Source organism: Anopheles maculipalpis, chromosome 2RL (assembly GCF_943734695.1).
Source record: "Anopheles maculipalpis chromosome 2RL, idAnoMacuDA_375_x, whole genome shotgun sequence".
NCBI lineage: Eukaryota > Metazoa > Arthropoda > Insecta > Diptera > Culicidae > Anopheles > Anopheles maculipalpis.
Window position 1 is genome coordinate 20,878,286 of NC_064871.1, and position 19,258 is coordinate 20,897,543.

The 19,258-nt window shown below is 46.7% G+C and overlaps 2 protein-coding genes across 2 annotated transcripts; one reads left to right on the forward strand and one right to left on the reverse strand.

Annotated features, from left to right (window-relative positions):
• The first annotated feature begins 627 nt into the window (after nucleotides 1-627).
• On the forward strand, nucleotides 628-1,539 carry LOC126558637 (putative ankyrin repeat protein RF_0381). The gene has a single exon (XM_050214688.1). The coding sequence runs from the start codon at nucleotides 628-630 to the stop codon at nucleotides 1,537-1,539; it is 912 nt and encodes a 303-aa protein (XP_050070645.1).
• A 396-nt stretch (nucleotides 1,540-1,935) lies between these two features.
• On the reverse strand, nucleotides 1,936-14,393 carry LOC126556732 (protein Skeletor, isoforms B/C-like). The gene is made up of 8 exons (XM_050212200.1): nucleotides 14,279-14,393; nucleotides 8,490-8,645; nucleotides 7,951-8,298; nucleotides 7,553-7,812; nucleotides 5,349-5,448; nucleotides 4,577-5,263; nucleotides 4,312-4,505; nucleotides 1,936-4,248 (listed from the first exon to the last, which is right to left on the reverse strand). Exons 1-8 carry the CDS (start codon nucleotides 14,355-14,357, stop codon nucleotides 1,954-1,956), a joined length of 4,119 nt encoding a protein of 1,372 aa, XP_050068157.1. The 5' UTR covers nucleotides 14,358-14,393; the 3' UTR covers nucleotides 1,936-1,953.
• Nucleotides 14,394-19,258: the final 4,865 nt, after the last annotated feature.

Genomic DNA, 19,258 nt, shown 5'->3' on the forward strand with positions numbered 1-19,258 from the left:
TCAGAACATCACTGTCAGCCACGTGTAACGCACCTTTATGTAGTTCCTTCTAAGAACGGTTCTGTCCTTGGAAATTCAGTGAATATGATACTTACAGATAATTTAAAATGATTAAATACATACTATTTTCAACATATCACATTATCATTAATCATACTGAGAGCCAAAAACAAACTAATAACGGGGAATTAAATGTAAAAGCATCGGAATTCATGGGGAAACAACACGAGTCTTGTAGGATGGAGTTCATCATTCCTGTGGATTAAATTCTTTCAAAGATGTATTGTAATATTTTAATCATCCTCATGAGTTTTGGTACTAAAGACAACCTAACTATTTTGTTGCATGTATTTCTCTAGTTGTTGTCTATTATTTCGGAATAAAATGAATTACCATTCTTTAAGCCCATCTCGTCACAAAAGCTCTATTCAGTTCCAATAATATACAACAGATGGCGTTGTACTGAAGTTTGAAAAGCTTCGCGAAGCACCGGATCCCTCGTGCAGTTCGGTATGCGCATGCGTTTGCTCAAAATCCCTAGGAGAAGCTAACCCGCCAAAACCGTATTTGCAACCAACGCATCGACCAAACAGTCGCTTCGCGGACGCCAATAAACACCGCTACAAAATGCCGGTGAAGGTTCTTTCGTCCGACGATTGGTTTGAAATCGTGCTAGTCAAGCAAACCACATCCTCCATCACGTTTCAGTGGACGTTCCGGAACCCGCTCGATGTACCGTACGATCTGTTCAAGGTGGAAAAGTGCTACAGCGTCAAGCGAGATAGCTGGGAAACGGTTTACTGGGGTGCGGCCACAACACTGACGGTGCGCTGCCTGGAGCAAAACCTATGCTACTCGTTCCGTGCAAGCATCCTGCACCAGCCATTTGACGGTGCCGACTTCCAGTACGCCTATCAGTCACCCATCTTCAAGGCAAGCACCCTGCCAAACATTCCCTCAACGATGGGCCTGTACCGGGCGGTGAAAAAATGTCAACCAGGTCTTGTGAAACGGCTTCTGTTCACACGCCCCGAGCTGGTCAACGTGCCCGTACACGGTGAAACATTCCTCTATCTAGCGGTTCGTAGCAACAGTCTGGAGCTGGTAAATGCGCTGCTCGATGCCGGTGCTAACATCGATTTGGGTGTGCCGGAAACGAGCGTTACACCACTTCATCTGGCAGTGTACCAACGCAACCTGACGCTGGTGCGCCATCTGATCGAGCGTGGTGCCAATTTGCACGCACAGAACTGTGTTGGAATGACCGTGGGCCACTATGCGGTGGATGCCGACGACCTGACCATGCTTAAGTACGTGCTAGCGCAGGGCATTAGCCAGGAGACGCGTGATCGCTGCCAGTGGACGTTAATCTTTCGTGCACTGTACATGCGCTCCTCGGTAGATATCGTAAGGCATCTGCTGGAACGGAAATGCCGACTGAAAGTGAAAGACCGGCTGCGACTGACACCGCTCTACTACGCTCAAATTTGGGGACAAGAGGAGATCCTACGATTGCTGAGGAGGAGACTAAAAATTTGATCTTAAGGCCACATGGCACAATAATAATCATATCTAGGGTTTCATGATGGTAATTTTGTAATAAAACTTTTTTTTCAGAAATTTTCAACTTTATTTACAACCCACAACAAATAGTTTATGTGAGTGTTGCCGAGTGACTCGCTCAATCTAGATAGATGTAGACCCTTTTTGCATGATCTATCGATTCTAGTTTCACTCCCATCCGTTCTTCTTCAATTTTGCTTCCCTCAACGATCCGTTCCCACGCTTCTACAACTGAGCTGAGAGGTTTGTAACTCTAATGTACGTGCGTGTGTTTTGGGTCTCTATTTAAATAAAATGCTAATTCTACTGTGCTTCTCGAACGCTCCACATTGTTAACCTCTAATACTGCGTCCCGTACGTGGCCTGGCCTGGGCAATGTAAACGATCCAATTACAGTACCGCTCGTCGAAGCACGATCGTAGGCCACGCCGTGAAGAAAAGGCCAACAATTACCCTACTCCAACTGCTCGTGCTGATACTTCCAGCACCAGCCATCGGTTGCCAACCATCATCGTGACTGTCTCCGTGATGATCTGGATGATGATGTGCCGATCGTTTGCTTCGTGATCGACCTGCGTCCGATTCGGTTTCTTCATACGGGATCGGATCCTCGTGCGAGCTCGCAACGGGTTTTACGATCGACAGCTTGGTCGAGATGGGTTTATCTGCCGCTGCTGATTGATGTTCGCTGCTGGCGCTATCCTGTACATTGATACCGCCTGGCAGGAGAGGGTTCGCATACTCGGACACCGGTGGCTGGACGGCATTCGATCCACGCGTTCCATAGATAGCTGCCGTGTCTGGTGCGAGGTAAGCCGCTATCGGTGGATACTCACCACGGAACGGTCCAAACTGAGGAGTTTCACGCAGCAATTGTTCCGTTTTCGACCCTGGACCTCCGACCGGAGGCAGTGGTTCGCTCTGGTGAGAGCCAGCTGAAGGACCGTTCACTAGCGACATATCCAGCACGGCTTTACCATCGAACGAAACAACAGATCCATCGGAACCGATCGGTGGTAGATAGAATGGATCTACTCGATCGTTCGCCGCTCCTAACGAATCTTGTCCTTCGCCCACCACATCGGCCGTTTCGTCCGGTAAAATCTCGACGTTACGCTTAGTTGCAGACTCACGGGAAGGTCCGGCCGAAGGCTTAACATGTGCCATCGCCATACTGTCCAGGGGTGATGGAATAAACATTGGCTCGAATGTTTGCTTCGAAGGTTCATCCTGTCCGTGGATCATCAGTGCATCACTCTCGATCGCTTCGTCGATGTCATCGTCCTGTCGTCGCAAAAAACCGTGAGCACGGTTATCCTCGAACTCGAGATCGTAATCATCCTTGCGACGATAGATCGGCTTAAAGCCACTCTCCACCACGACCGAACTCGGTTCGAATCCGTGATTCGCTGCATGTCCCTCATACGACACCTTCGGTTCTGAAACATCGTACGGCGTCTTGAAGATTGGTTTGATGTTCGGCTTCAACGAATCCTTCACCGGTTTCGTATGGCGGATCGGAAGCGTAATCGGAACGGGCTCATTCTTCTTCAAACTCATCGTCAAGTGTGGTGGCATTTCGGGCAAGGCAAACGGCGGACCACCAGGAGACGTACCGGGACGCGGCTCACCGCCAGAAATCTGTTTGGGTGGTTTCGCTACCATCATCTCCACTGACGGCCCTTTACGGAATGGTTTAATTTCCGTAGGCTCACCCAACAGCAGAATCGGAGCGATCGCCTTGATCGGCATCTTACCCTTCGTCACAAACGGACGCATCAACGGTGCGACCGGTTTCTGATAGTGGCTCACGATCATCGATGGCTGCGGAATGACAAAGGGCCTGGTTGGTCGACTTCCATGCACAGGGCGACGTTCCATACCGATCGGACGGCGAACGGGCAGCTTCACCGGACGGAACATTGGACCACTGTTTGGAGGGCGAAGGTACACCGGTAATCCAGACGAAGATAGGATTGGCTTCACTGAACCAGGATAACCGGGTGGCGGATGAGGATGACGATGTCCACCAGGTGGCCCTGGAATGAAACCTGGATGTCCGGGATGGTGCTGATGTGGTATGGTTTGGTTTACACTTTCAAGTGTTTGATTCGCGCGTAGCTTCTCTTCCAGTTCTTCTGCCGCTCGAATGCCATCTTCTATAATGCGTGTCATCTCGGGATTTTCCTCCAAGTTAATATCGAACGACTGTTCCTTCTTCGTATCGGGTGTCATCTTGTGATGCTTGATGAGATCCAGTTCGTGCTTTTGCAGGAAATTTTCATGCTGCTGTAAAAAGTTATCTGCTGGCAAGACCTTCGACTCATGCCGTATCGATTCTTCCACCGAGATTCCTTCGTTCGGTTCGGCATACACCTCATCCAGCTCGCTTGGCTGTGCTACATCGCAGGCATCGTGTACATTAATGCGCCAGCCAAGATAACGATGTGTGAAGCATTGATAGTAAACCGTGTCGGGAGTGTCTGCATCCGGCGTCCAGGTGATGATGCCCGGCTCACCAACGTCACACTTGAGCGATAGACTGCGCTGGTACGCACCGAACGATGGATAGTCGTCCGACGGTGGTCCATCCGGGTTCGGTGTCCAGTTACAGAGACGTCCAACACCGGTGGGAACAAGCTTTCCGCTGCGGCTGCGATGTACTCCAGCAAAAATGCGAATATTCTGAAAAGGCGTTCAAATTATTGACAATTGCTGATATGTTGCTCGAAACAAAGATTCATCTACCTTGCGATCCTCTTCCGACTGATGCTCATATCCACCAACGGAATCGTCAGTAATGTAGAAAGGATGGTATTTGGCCGGAACGTTCGGATCATGTCCACCCTCCACCACAAACGTGTACGTCTTACCGCGCACAACATTTATTTCGGGAATAAGCAACCCATTGATGTACCACGAAATACCCCATCCGACGTGTCCTGCAAGGAAGCGAATTAAGAAAATTTAATTACATTTCTTTGTCGTAAAACGTTCAAACCGATGAATATACCCGTAATTGCTGGATATCCTTGTTTGCCACCGGTCGGTCCCATCTGTGCGTAGAACACACCATCCTCCGGTTCGTAACACTGGATAGGAGGAATGTCCCATGCGCCCGGTTTCGCTGGTGGTCTTGCCGTTGCCGGTAGCTGTGGTCGCTGCTGTTGCACACTGTTTGCCACATCCTCGCGACGGTTACCACCGCCATAACTGGGCGTTGAAGAAAGCTTCTGTGGCTGCTCTGGTTGCTTCTGGTCCGATTCGGGTGTTGGACAGTTCCAGAACGGTTGGCGTCCGAAGTCTACCAGCTTGTTGCCCTTCAGATAGTGCGAATGATACGACACCTCGTAGCGCTGATTCAGTGGACCCACGGCCCAGATAATTGCCTGGGATGCGTTGGTAAATACGGGTAGATCCAGATGATCCGAGGCACGCAGTGGTCGTTGGTACGTTACGATCGAGTACCCATTAACCATAGCGGCATTTAGCAAACGGATGGAGTTACTGTTCTCGGTAATGCGTGTATCGGGACAGCTGCCACGACCACCTGAGCATTGTGATTTCGCATCCAGATAGTAGTCTTGTGCATAGCCCTTGCCAGTTGCCTTATCCACCCAGACAACCGCTACATCGGCACCAACCATCTGGCTCTGCTGCGGGTTCGGTGAAACGCCAAACGACATGTACTCTCCATCGTCTAGATTTCCCGGGAGATGATGAAAAGGTATTAGTTTGAATAATCTTTTTACTAATATCACCCTCTCCATGTATCCACAACTTACCCAATTTCGCAACAAGCTGAACAACTACACTCTCTCCTGCTACGGCCCATCGTACTTCAAAAGCCAATTCGTCTAGCAGGACTTCACAGTTCAGCTTCGACTGCGAGACACATGCAGAAGGAAAAGAAAACGTAATCATATATTACAATCACGGACATACTTCGCTCTATCGAGTGGTGTTTTGTCTAATGCAGGGTTCTTCGAGAATAAGAGATATTTTCCGCGAAAGCTAAAAGCTCCTTGAGCTGTATTCGATCTAAGCATTAAGCTAGGCTTCCCCACAAAATTAAAAGGCTACTATTTACATGCCAATGCCACCCGGTAGTCTAACAGCATTACTAAAGCTACTATTTACAATCGCTTCATTGTTTGGCTGCGCGCTCTCACTCATCAGCAGCACGAAGCCAAACAATTGGGTTAGATCTTTTCCAAGCGATGGGTCTTACTTACGCACGCCAACGCCAACGAAAGCACCATCCCGGGGTTGAGCTCGTTCGATCGATTGGTTGATTTCGTATCATTTAGAGGATTTTCATTAGCCGCGTACAACAATCATTAGCAAAAGTGGAATGGTGTATCGACGCTACCCCACGCTGACAGCACGAAACAATTATTATTTACAAACAATGGAAGCACCGAACCGGGGAAGGGAGAGCGGGAAGCGTTTTGCTTCCCTTCACTATTACCAATAGCATTCGGTTGCTTTTTGATCGTCACTGCTGTTTGATGCGATGGCCCCGGTAAGCGTAACGGCTTTAGCGATGCAGCTCACGCGCGATGATCGGTGCATCTCGGCTTCCAACTCGAGCTCGCTTGCCGTACGCTTCCTCCACTTAGGGATAATAAGATTGGTTAATTGCTCAGTAGTGGTTCCGCTAGGTACCAAACAGCAGATATTGACAGCTCGGAACATGGGTAAGTGACAAATAGTGGTACAAGCGCGAAACGAGGAACCTCATTTCTCCAACGAAAGCTTTATTGCCAGCGTGTCGCTGAACTCGCGTGGTATTTCTCGAGGAAATGGAGTTTTAACTGCCGCACATACCGGTTGCGCATTCTTCACATTCGTACAGCAAAACGTTGGCATCTTTTTTTCTAGTGTGCAAAGACACATTTTCCTTTATTTTTATCTTGATTGTTCCACCAACACGTTACAATTACCGTCACCCGGAGCATGCGCATCCCGTTTTTGCACGACGTTGCCGATGAAGAAAATGTCTGTGGAATGCTTGGATTTATCCAGCTCTCCGGTAGGAATTGTTGGCTGATAACATTCAGCTCAGCTGACAGATTTTATAATTACATGTGTTAGTCGTTTCAGAAACGATAAGCAGCATTTATTTTATGAGTTACACTGTTTTATTTACAGTCTAGAAGTATTACATAAAGAATTTCGAATAATTGTTGCTTTTGCTGGCTTTCCAACTATAGTCCTTGAGACAATTTTCTAACGCCTCGCCATTTTACTACGAAAATTCCACTTTAAAGGATCACCCACAAAAGCTCAGTTATTCGAATAATACTATCCGTGTATTACATTCGTACGCGACGCAGCTAAGATTTTAAATAACCGTGTACTTATACATAGAATATCTGCATATCGTTGCAGTTCCAACGACCGATCAGTCGATCGCTGATCACCAGCCGCTCTTACGCGAAACGTGATTGCTGCAAACGAAAGTAAAGTTTGAAGAATAGAACTAGCGTATTGGTTGTAAGTACTAGAAGAACATTCACATGCTGCACAGTGAATCGGGCAAGAACTGCAACGAACATGAGACACAAATGATGCTAGATAACGATCTCTGAGGTGCGTGTATATGGTGCTGTGATCGATCGTATGTCAATGAAACCAGGGTGCATTTGTCTCGTGAAATTAGAGTCGAATTGGACATCGGTTGGAAGTTGTTATATGTTATTGATACGCAGACGGAATGGTGGTGAGTGACACAAACATAGAATTGTGAGTTAAATGTGTATGAGGTAAGAGAGTACACCCTGAACCTGCAACCCAGTGGCGTGACGGTATGGTCCCATGGTTTGTGCATTTTATGAGAATGGAGATGGAGCATTTCAAAACGACAACCCGCCCACGAACTCCACTAGAACAGCAGTGAGCCTACGTAGTCCAGCAGCCCACCAGAACTGCCACTTCCAGCCGCTGGACGCTGGCCCGGTTTGCGACGCTGATTTCCATTAGTTACCTGCGGACTGATGCCAAGCATCTTCAACGATGGTGGCACATTGATCTGGTCCGGGATGCGCACGTGTCCGAAATCGACGGTGAACGCCTCACACCACACCCCAAAATGACCGATGTCAAACACGGTCAAATCTCCCGGGAGCGTCAACACGATCGTCTTCTTGTCGTAACGGCGCAACGGAGTCTCCTTGCCATTCTCGTCCGGGATACGGATACCTTGCGAGGTTGGTGCCGGTCCACGTCCTACCCAAAACTTCGCGTCTGTGGTGTGGTGAGTGGAAGAAAAATGGGATGTTCGTTTCATGTATCTCAATGTACTTCGGTCTCTTCAGCATTCTTCATTGTACTTTCTTCCCATTCTCTCGCCTATTTTCATCCCCTTCAATTTCTACTACTTACCAGGTGCTTCACCATCGTAGCTAAAGTTGGGAACGAGCAGTGTTTGTGCATCGACAATCACAATGTTGTCCGAACTCACATCATGCACACCGCTCAGCCCGGCAATCTTCGTCGGCCGCGGAAAGTCGAGATCGTTCCGTATCTGCACATCGCCAAAGTTGACCGAAAAGTCATCACACCACACGGCGAACCAGCGTATGTCGCGCAGTGTCTTGCCCTCTGGCAGCGACAGCGTAATGTCCTCGTTACGGTACCGCCGCAGTACACCGGCCCGGCCACGTTCATCGCGCAGCCGATGAGCACCCTTATTGCTCGGGGCTCTCGTATTGCCGACGTAGAAGTAAGCAGCTATGGGGAACATTAACAACGGGAAGGTGATTTCAGTTGGACGATAAAAAAAACCCCCCAATTTGAAGAAAACAACCAACCAAACCATTAGGTAACCCTCAAACTACCCAGAGGGGAATGTCCTAATGAAGGTGATGAGTATCCAGCTTTCTACTGATCGCTTTCTCTAATTGCCATAAGGCACAACTTACCGGGACCTTCTCCGTCGTAGTTAAAGTTCTTCAGAAAAAGCGTTCTCGAGTCCACAGCATAGACCGATCCGGACACACCGTGGTGTAGTTCGGTAAGATCAGCGATTTTTGTGCCATAGTATCCCTGCAGTGCGCTCGTCTGTTTCGTGAGGAAACCTGTAACGAAGAAGTAAAACTAAATCAATTTCCATATTCACCGTCCAGTCGATCTTCCGGTAAGATCAAAAGAATAATCACAACACACAGAAGATGTTCTCCAATTAGCATAACCATTTCGCAACAGGCATTAAGGACCGTATCGCTTCGCCCATTTGGTAATGTTTTGCCAATTCCCATACACTGCTTGTGTCCAGCAAATTCGGTTTCTCCAACCGAGAAAATGAAAACAAAAATAAAGAAAAACACACACACAAAGCCATTTATTCGTCTTAAATTAATTGGCTTTTCCCTTTCATTTCCAGCCGAGGTTTTGACAAAACACCAGACCAAAAGGTCCATTAATCTACCCTGTCTCACTGTCCTCAAATACCTTTCCCGTCCGCTTCCAAGAAGCTTGCAAGAAATGTTTGTTAATGGCCAAATTCTTTTCGGTCCGCTCGCCGGAAGGAAAGCAAAAGCCACTTTCTCAGCCGCGCCACATCTCAGGGCGAAATGATCTTCCAAGCTACCAAACCCCCAACGGCTGGAGGGCTCGTTTCTTTTATGTATGTACGTGTGTGAGTATGCTTTTGTCGTTTGATGTATCCACCCAGCCCAGATTTGATTGAAGGGCGAGGACGGTTGGTCGTAAAGCACGAGCACGATCGTAAATCGTTTGCACCGGGCAAAGACATTTGAAGCGACTGTGTCGAAAGAGAAAAGCGATAGAAAGGTAAGACAAAGACACTTGGGAGGGTGCTCCAAAGGATAAGAGGACACTTGCAAACATTCAAACACGCTCGTCCATTCACTAGCGAACAACTCGCGACACCTATGTTATTGTTGGTCGTCGTTTGATTGATTGGCTCTAATGGTTGTACCCTGCCGTTAGGAATGCCTTCGGAAACGATTCCCCAAAACGAATGCGCCGGTTATAATTAACATACCCTCCGAAACAAACCCACCCCGAGCGACGATCGTGTGAAAAGCGTCCGGGACCGGACGTACCACCGTCGCGGCTGTGTAGCGAAAGGAAAACAAAAGTGATTTTCCTGTCCCGAATCGATCAAATTTTTTACTCACCCTCATTCCGACGCCGACTAGCCGACCGCGATAGTTTTGTAAGGGTGAAAGTTTCACCATACACACACACACGGTCCATTGACCTTATCAAACGGCTTAAGGTGACGATCACCAGATGCTTTATTCTGGCACGAATCCTCCTTTACAGATTGTGCCATTTACCATAAATAACCATAAAACCCCCGAAACAAATCCATACTTTCAAGGCCGGCATGATGTCAATCATTGTGCCCCCAAGCTGATGAAGTATATACGATCCGGTAAACAGCTTCTTTTGCAGCAGCTTCTCACCCTTGCTTGTGCTTTTTCTTTTTGCATATTGCGAATAAAATTTTCGACCACCCCAAAAACCTACTGCCCGTTAACGTAGAAGCTTACCTCATCAACGCTCCTTAAGCGTGCGCACACACACCGGGTAGAGACAACGGCAGTGAGAAGAAAAATATAAAAATAAAGCCAACAGAGTCGCCATTTTTGCCATTGCGACATGATCGTAAAGTTACGCAACCGGGGAACCGTCTTGCGCGTAACGATCCTGGCTGCGCGTTCGCTGCGTTCTTTTACGGCATCAACGTTGCCACCGGATGCAATCGGGTTTGGTGCAAACGGAGTGACATGGAGACGTTTGTAAATTAACATATCGTTAGCAGTGCTAGCGTACAAGTTCAGCTCTGTTAAAGGGATCACCAACAGAACGATCTGCTAACCTGGTGAGTGATGTAAGAGCTTTTTTCCGGGCGGAGGACATTAATCAGCGGAAAAATTAGCAAGACAGGGTAAAGCTGATTGATTTCTAGATCAGCTTTTGGTGTTTTGCTTAACGAATTGTGAGCTTTAATTGAAAAATCTTGGGTGAAAACTTTTCATGGGATGGGATGCCTAAGGGAAGAATTTCATCACATAATTTTCCCCTTTTTTATTCCAGACAAAAATCCTCCCATTGCAGCTTATTCATTCCATAACTAACACAACCGAACAGCAAAAACGATCGTACGACTGTTCAATAAACACCACAACTTTACGATCGTCTTGAGCCGCTTTGAAACCAAGCGACACCAAACATCGATCGCAAAGATGCGTTTGGTGCTGCTACCTTTGATGTGCTTGATAAAAGCGAAAGGGAAGCATTTACCCTACCGTTCGGACTGCTAAAATCGGTCAATGGTTTCGCTCGATCCGCTGGCTGGAGCACCGTCACAGCGTGTCTTGTGGTATGCATAAATGACAAGTGAATAGGAAAATCAAGCACGCATACAACATACAGGAAAAAAAAACAAGACTTATACTCAATCGCCGGGCTAGAAAAGCGAAAGGGAACGAAGCGGCCACAACGGAAGACAGATCTCGAAGTATCGATTTATGACGCGAAGCCTTCCTGTAACGTTTATGACATGCTTTTTGTTCACTTTGCAGCACACTTTTGCAAAATTCAATGGTGGTGGAGATAGAGCTGCAGGCTTTTTAATGATCAGGTAAATCGCTTCTTTTTACTTTTTGCTTCGCATTCAAACGATTAAAGTGAAAAGAAAATTTTGCATTTTAATCAACACACTTTTTTCGCTGTCGCATTAATTGATAAAGCAATTATTTGATACAGCAAACCTTTTTGTCCAATTCAAAGCTTTGTTTTACGGTTAATTAGACAATCTGTGGGGTTTTTTTATTCTAACCGCCATCTCAATGTCACACGAAAGCGTTACTCAATGAAGAGTTTGGCGGACGCTGCAACACTCGATATTATGCTTCGGCTGGATGGCCAGCAAAAGGCCGCTGGCCTTTTCCGTTTTCCCACCGTACGTTGAATCGGTGGAATAGAAGATAATTCAACAGGCCAACAACAAAATGCCTCCCGTTCAAACGGGAGGCTCTCACACACCCATAGGAAGATCAGATCGAGAAGATCATCTTCACACATCTTGCGCACGCGACCCGTTCGCTCGCTGGCCGCGTTAAGATGGGGTTAGGCGCTGATCTTCGGACAGACACTACAACAACAAAAAAACCACAATATGAGCGTAGAAACACTCAGACATGCAGAGTGCGGCAGAAAACAGTAAGGTGGGAGCAAAGAGACGAGAGACTGGGGTAGAAAGAGTGCTACCCAACAAAACAAAACCAGCATACGGGGGTTTACATTTGCATAATCGTTTTAACCTTTGATAAATAGCGGTTCCATCAACCCGTTGCAACGCGATCCGACCCGTGGACGCTGTGCGTGGCGGGAGTCGAAGATGCACAATCCATCTCTACCATTCGAAAGGTTTTGCACACAGCTGGACATCGGCAAACGATCGCTGCGATCCACTGCGCGGCAGGTTCGGGAAGTTGCTGGACGGGTTTTGGCGCTGTGCTTCTTGGCGCTGGTTCATTCTTGCCACTTAGTGATCCACTTCGTTTGATGCTTTATTTTTACTGTTATATAAAGGCTTCGCAGTTCTTGAAGCGAACCATTTCCTCAACAAACTTTTGCTTAAGTTGTGGTTAGATTTTTTTTTCAAAAGTAGTCCTGTCAAGTCTTTAATCTACACTGATTTAATGTTTTATGTTTGTAGTTTACTATTTCTTAAACATATTCCATATTTAATGTGCTTTTAATCCTCATAAATTTACTAAACTAGTTTTTTAAAAACCTTCAATTTTTTAAAAACCTAGACAAGAGTTTTGGTTTATTAGAGTCTTTTTATTTCCTTAGCTCAGTTTCCTCGATTCGACTCATTACGACAATAAATGTAGCACAATGTCTCCGTATTGCCCACAATTAACTACATCCTCGTTTTCGTCGCTCAAAAGAGAAAATGCTCCCGAAAGGTAGTTCCAAAAACACAGCACCAAAGTGATATGAGCTCAACCGAAGAAAAAGCAAAAAATTGAATCCACAACTGCCGAAAATAAACCCATCTCGAGCACAAAATTGTCGTCGATCCGTACCCAACCAGTAACGCTCCAGTTCCGCACCAACTAAACCATGCACACCAGCGGTACGGTAAGACTCGAAACGGCTGATATTAATTGCAAAAAAAAAAAAGCAGCTGAACAAAATCAACAAAAATCTCACTCAAAACCTAACAAGCGCACCATATCGAGCCAGCACCGAAATATTTGGGTCAAAATTTCCCTTTTCCGAGCGTGCGCCAGTGCGGGAAGGCCTGTGACTATCATATATGTGTGCGTGTGTTGGTTGTGGCCAAAAAGTATGTAGCGAGCATAATTATATAAATTCATTTCACGGCCAAGTGACTCAACGGGAAGCGGAGCAGGTCTTACCGATGTTGGTCCGGTGGATCTTCAGAGGTTTCTTTCGCCGTTTTCCTTCCCGACACTAGCGGACACAATTTTTTTCCGTTGGAGCAACTTTTTCCTTAGCCACAAATTGATAAGCAAGTATCGAGACCGATTAAACGGCTTCGCTGACCGACATCGCACTATCATTGCCGTCCAGCGTGCGGGACGGTCGAGGAAGAGTGAAATCGTGAAAGCAAACCGGGAAAAAGGAGGCAAACCCCAACCGGGAGGAAACAGTTTATATCGAGTTGCCCGGTACAGATCGGTGCAAAAAAAAAACTGCAAGCAGTTGCCACGATCGAGCTGACGGGCGGGCCCGACGATGCGGACAAAGTATCAGGAAGACCGAAAGTTGGCCACGGGCGGGGAGGAGAAAACAAAAACAAAATTCGAGCAGGCGCATAAAGTGGGGTGCCCACTATTCCGGCCAGTACAGATATTTGGGTCTTGCCATTCGAAAATTGTGAATTTTTCTTCACTGCGAACGGCAGCATCGGCAGCCCATTAATTATGATGTTTGGCGCTGGTAAGGCCCCCCGGTTCCGGCAACTCGGTCTGGTACCGGTATGCAAGCGCGCGCCAGTAGCCAGCTGGGGTGGAACTAGGGAACCGGCACACGATAATTTGCCACCCGGATAAAGTCGAGAGACCCCGCACAGTTCACCACCACCACCATCATCATCATCGCAGAAGGAACAAAAATCAGGCACAACTGGAATCTGGTAGAAAGGCTGTCGGGATGAATGGAGCGAATGGTGCGCCATGCGGTGGAATGGCATAAAAAGAGGCATGACTCTCCATCACATCAAGCACCCTGATTGTAGTAAGATCGTGTCAGATCGATGTTGCAATATAGCTTTTTTTTCCATTCCTCTTCTCCGCTATCGTGTTCTTTTTCTATTGCAATGCTGACGCTGAGCCTTGGATTCCTAGCGCACCGACAAGCAATGATAGTGAGGTCGTGGAGAAATTGGAACCTCAATTCGATGCGTAGCATCATGGCACACATTCACTACCCGTTGGAGTTGGCTCAGGTTCCATCGCAAGGCGGAAACAAGCGCCTACCTTGGTCGACAATTGACCCAAATCTTCGTCTTGCACGCGTCAATAACGACCAGGTCTTCAGATGATCGTCTCCTGTACTCTGGAGTTGATACGAAGTAAAGGTAGACATGTTCTACTATGCTTTACCACACACACACACACACACACACACACGCTCACTCACATGCACAGACCCACCCGGCCCCATAAGAAAGTCCTCGTTCTCCACAAATAAAACTTACAGATCAAAAGTATTCCAGTGAAGCAAACGATCACTCTCGATCGTTGCCGGACGTTGTTAATGCTGCTCGTTGGCAACATTTTCTCCACCTGATGCTAACGGTTGTTCCACCCGGGAATCGTAAGTCAGTCTCTTAAGCCAGTCTCTTGAATGCACACTACACGCCTCCCTGCAACACACCACACATTCACATACACTCACACGCAACCGCAGAATGTCCTTTGAGATGCAGTTCACTTTCAAGCAAAGCCCTTTCAGCAAAGCTTCACTTTTAAAATTCCGGAACGGCCGATCGGTTCCCCTGGTTCCAGCTGTCTGACAGCTAGACCAGCAAATGGCACGGGAACTGTATCTAAGTCAAGTCCCGTTCGTTTTCGGTTCCCTTTATAAGCTTTACGATGTTTGTTTTGCTGCACTACTTCACTTTCTGCGTGAACAACCTAAGAAAACCCAACGCGTATGGGATCGTAGGGGCAAGAGTCCCGTTTCTTTTTCCTACCACGGCACACAAAGGCAGACGCACACACGCTACACACAGCTCGCACGCACACACAACTTCGGTGATCTGCTGGTGCCACTAGATCACCTCGAGGGGTTTTTCGTTTTGCTGGATACGGTTTTATGGAAACAAGTCCAATCACTGCTCTCTGGGCAACGGCTCGAGCCCAAATGAAGCCCGCCGCGATCGTGCACGGTCATAAGTATGTAACAGACGGAGGTTTCGGAACGAAGCTCTCGCGGATTTTCGTGGAGAGGCTGCCGTACGCAACTCGCGCCGCATATTATTTCTTTGCCTTCTTCTCGCGCAGCTCAACAACGATCGTCTTATGATGCTTGCCCGTATACAGGCTGGAGAGCCAGGAGAGCTTTCAGATCTCAGCCAGCTCAGCATCTCCAGCCCCGAACCCAATTAAGCTGAGATCAACCGAGGATTACTCCTGCTGGCAAGTATGATTGAAGAGGTTGGGTTGTGATTCCCCCCCTAAAGTTTCATCTTTAATCCACGAATGTGGCCCCGCAGGGAGACCTTCGCCGCCAGGTTCTTTACCAAAAAACTTTGGACAAAAAGTGCAACCCCATTCGGTACCATGTGAACAACAATGAGCAGGCAAAAATGCTCAACAAAACATCGCGCATGCACACGAGCAGCTCCTTCCGGTAAACAACTTGTTCCTTTCGGACGCTCGCCAGCCGACCCGAAACAACATTGGTGAGCTAAGATGAAATACAACAAAAAAAAGAAAGAGGAAGCTAGGGAACTGGACCAACAGCCTTGAATGCTGTAGAATGGTTTTGAATTCGCTAGAAAATTAATTAATTTCCATTCCGTGCATCCATTTGCATCGTTCGATGCCGATCGTGTGTTGCCGAGGAGCCAGGTGGCAGGTGGAGATTAAATTCGCTAACACCTCAGTGGGAACGTATTACAAGTCTTCCACTCATATCTAATGATATTATAACAGTTGCTACCCCTGCGCGCCTAAATGTCACGGCTTCAGCATGCAAGCTGTCGGCGCCGTGCCGCATCGTGTAATGACCGTGAACCGAAGAAACCTGCAATCGATGGCTCCAATATATGGTATGTCCGCTTCCCGTCGTCCCATTCACTTCACGGGCACTGTGGCGTCAAACGATTACGTTCTACAGACGAGGTTCTCCACCAGCTTCATCTCAGACGGTTCGTCGTGATAGGCCGCCGACGATAATGTAACCTTTTTCCTATTTGCAACCGTTAGCCCGTCGACCGGAATTCACGACCGTTCGAGCGCATCGTGCGGTGTGCAAATTCACGCGATGACGCCCCTTAAACTGGGGGGAGGGTGACCCAACGCTTCCGACCAGCAAACCTGCAGCGCCGCGAAGTCGCACAGGTGCCTCTGCATGGGATGCGGCACACGGTAAGGCTGGATGTGTCTTCTCAAGAACCTGGCACACCATTCAATGCAAATCACATCTCCTGCACTGACGTCTTGAGGTTCGTTGCCGTTAATTTGACGGCCCGGAAAAGTTCTTTGTTTGCTGCTGGAAGCCCTCTGCCGGAGCTGGAAGCTCCCGAGATCCGACGGCCCGTAATCGTTTGCTGAAGTTCTAGTAGCGCAATCTTGCACACCATTCCGTATAATTTATTCTCGCTTGCATGGCTTCATGCACCGTTCCATGCGTCCAGCGTCCAGTTTTCCATCAGTCCGTTTGATTGCACGGTAAGTTTTATGAGTTCTTTGAATGGTAATAAATAATCTGTTGCTCCAATGGATCGCTTCGCAAAGAGTAGACGATAAACGTTGCTCTACAATGCATCCGTTCAAGACACATTAGCATTGGGGTAGGTTAACAAGAAAAAGTGGTAAAGTACAGCATCTCTCGTACTAGTTTTCTGCAAGGCTTCCACAAACTTATCATTCCACTGTTTAGTTTTCCCTTCTCCACGATTAGTTAATACTTTTCTATGCCTTTTCCGACCGTGCCGTGTGACTCTGCCGATCGTAGGAAAAACGGAAACCGTTGTCTAAAATTAGTCTCATCCTGCCTATCTACCTCCACTCGCAAGCTGTACCCAACCCCCAGTTAGACGGACTCGGCTCTGTCGCTGCCTGACTAACGTCACTTTTTCACCTTTCTTAACCGTACTTTTTCATTCGCCAAAAACGTTTTTTTCCAGCTGTGATGGAAACCAATTTTCCAACAGGTACGAATGGAATGGCACACTAGAAGACATTTGGCTGGCAAAATGTGGGACAGACGCTTTTATTTATCTGACTTGGTGCGTCCCGTAACGAACTGTAGCAACCGGTAAGGTGGGCGATACGCTTTTACTATCGAGTTTGGTGGCCAGAAAATCGATGATCGATGGAAAACGTTAATGAACATATCAGCAGGCATACCTGCTTCACCCCGTGTGAATTGTACTCATTAAGTGTACGATAGGTGTTTGATGAACACATCATTACAGGTGCGTAAGTGTTGCTTCCCTTTTCTTAACCTAATTTTGTGACGATTTTTAATGCGAGTTGAAGAGGAAGACTAATGGAAGGGTAGCTGCAAAAGCAGGTAAAAGTTACTTTTAACATTCACCTTGTAGCCTGTACCATCAGCATCGGCAGAGGAGTCAGAGCCAAGGGATCTTGTTGCGGGAATGACTCTGAGCAGGAAATGTTGCTAGGAATGTTACTTTCGTCGAACTTTTGTTTACGAAGGCCTTTTCTGATTTCAGCAAGGAATATTCGCCAGGAATCTACTATTGTTCTGTACAATATACTACCTTATTATATAGGCGACAACAAGAAATTTGTTGGACTTTTTTCGGTTAAAAGGTCTCCTTCTCAAATTGGTTTAGAAATTCGACATTGGATGAAACTTGGACATGTTTTAGTTGACATGCTTGAGATCCACCACGATCCCCGAATGTCTCCTTTTTCCAAGCGTAGATCCAAGCGTTGTGAGCTACAGCATATCGCTCTTTTTGGAATACTTTTTTAATGCAGGTGATAGCTTTTGGGGCGGCCCGGTCGGTCTTCAAACGGCAGGACCGGGGTTTAAATCCCATCCGGTCGTTCCCCCCGTAGCGAGGACTTACTAACCAACTACGTGGTATCGGCAGTCTTCGATGGCCGGCATGACCTTAGAGGTCATTAAGCCAAGAAGAAAAAGCTTTTGGGAGGCTGCTTCTACTATAAATCTGGTTGGTCACTACCAATTCTGAAGTAGTGAAGACGGACGGCCAGTTCCATTCGTTCACCCTATAAACTTTTCTTTGTTTTTTTTTCTAATAGATATTAGCCTGATCATATGAAAAGTCAACATGAAAAGTAACACAATGGCTGATTTTTGCTAGGCCCTGATTGAGCAGGCGGTACCGAATCAATACATAGCACAAAGTTGTTTCTGTTTTCTCGTCGTCCTCGTCATCGGAACTCAAAACTAAAACTTTGAAAGTTTGTAGCTATCAAGCATACATTTACCACTGACTGACTGACTGGACCGAGCACCAGTGGATATCGCTTTTATTCGTGGCATGGCTAGGTTGGCTTCCAGGACAAAAAGCTAGTTTGGAAGATAAAATTCGGGATTTTTTTCTAGCGATAACGAGGGTCGTGCCACTCTTGGAAATGCTAGTTTTCTTTAATTTTACTTCTTTTTTGTAATCCTTTTATTATCTTTGATAATTCCCCTTGACAATTTCCTGGGAATTATTCTTTGCAATCTTAGCTCAGGTAACGAAAAATTTACTGTCGTGGAGACTAACAAAAAATCCTTACTCCTCACAAGCTGGAAATTAATTCTAAAATAAGTAATTGCATACTTTCGGGCGTTATAAATTAAAATCTTAAATTAGCAATATTACATCAAAGACGACTGTTGTTGCATGCATTTCCATGCATTTTATTTATTAACTGCCATAGATTATAGCCATCAGATAAACAAAAATATCGTGTGTACGGTATTAAATTTTACATTTTTTACGCTACTCTATTATACTACAACCTAAATCACCCTGTACTCGGTGCAGATCTCTCACGAGAATGAGTGCTCTAAAATGCACCGTAAAAACAACCATCCCTCTCAATGCATTTGCGAGAGAGGCAAGAGAGAGACTGCCAATAGTTAAGCGGCAAAAAACCACTTACACAATGTAGATGGTCTTAAGCATATGTTTGCATAAATCATGCACTGATCGTAGAAGCAGGATGCATTTGCAATTATACAAATATGTACAAACCAAGCACACACAAAAAAATGCGTCCATTTAATAATAGCTTCTTTAGTGAAGATTTTTTTCACGCGCTCACCCTCCCCCTACTTTGAAATACTTTGAACGCATCGATGCACCATCGCCACCTTTTCGTTGGTGTTTGCAGTGCATTGCGTGGAATGTTTAATTACGCATGGCAGATGAGGTCTGATCTGGGACTGCTGCAAGAAGCAAAAACTATCACGATCCTACCACATCGGGAGCAATGAAACGTAAACAAAGCGTATCTCG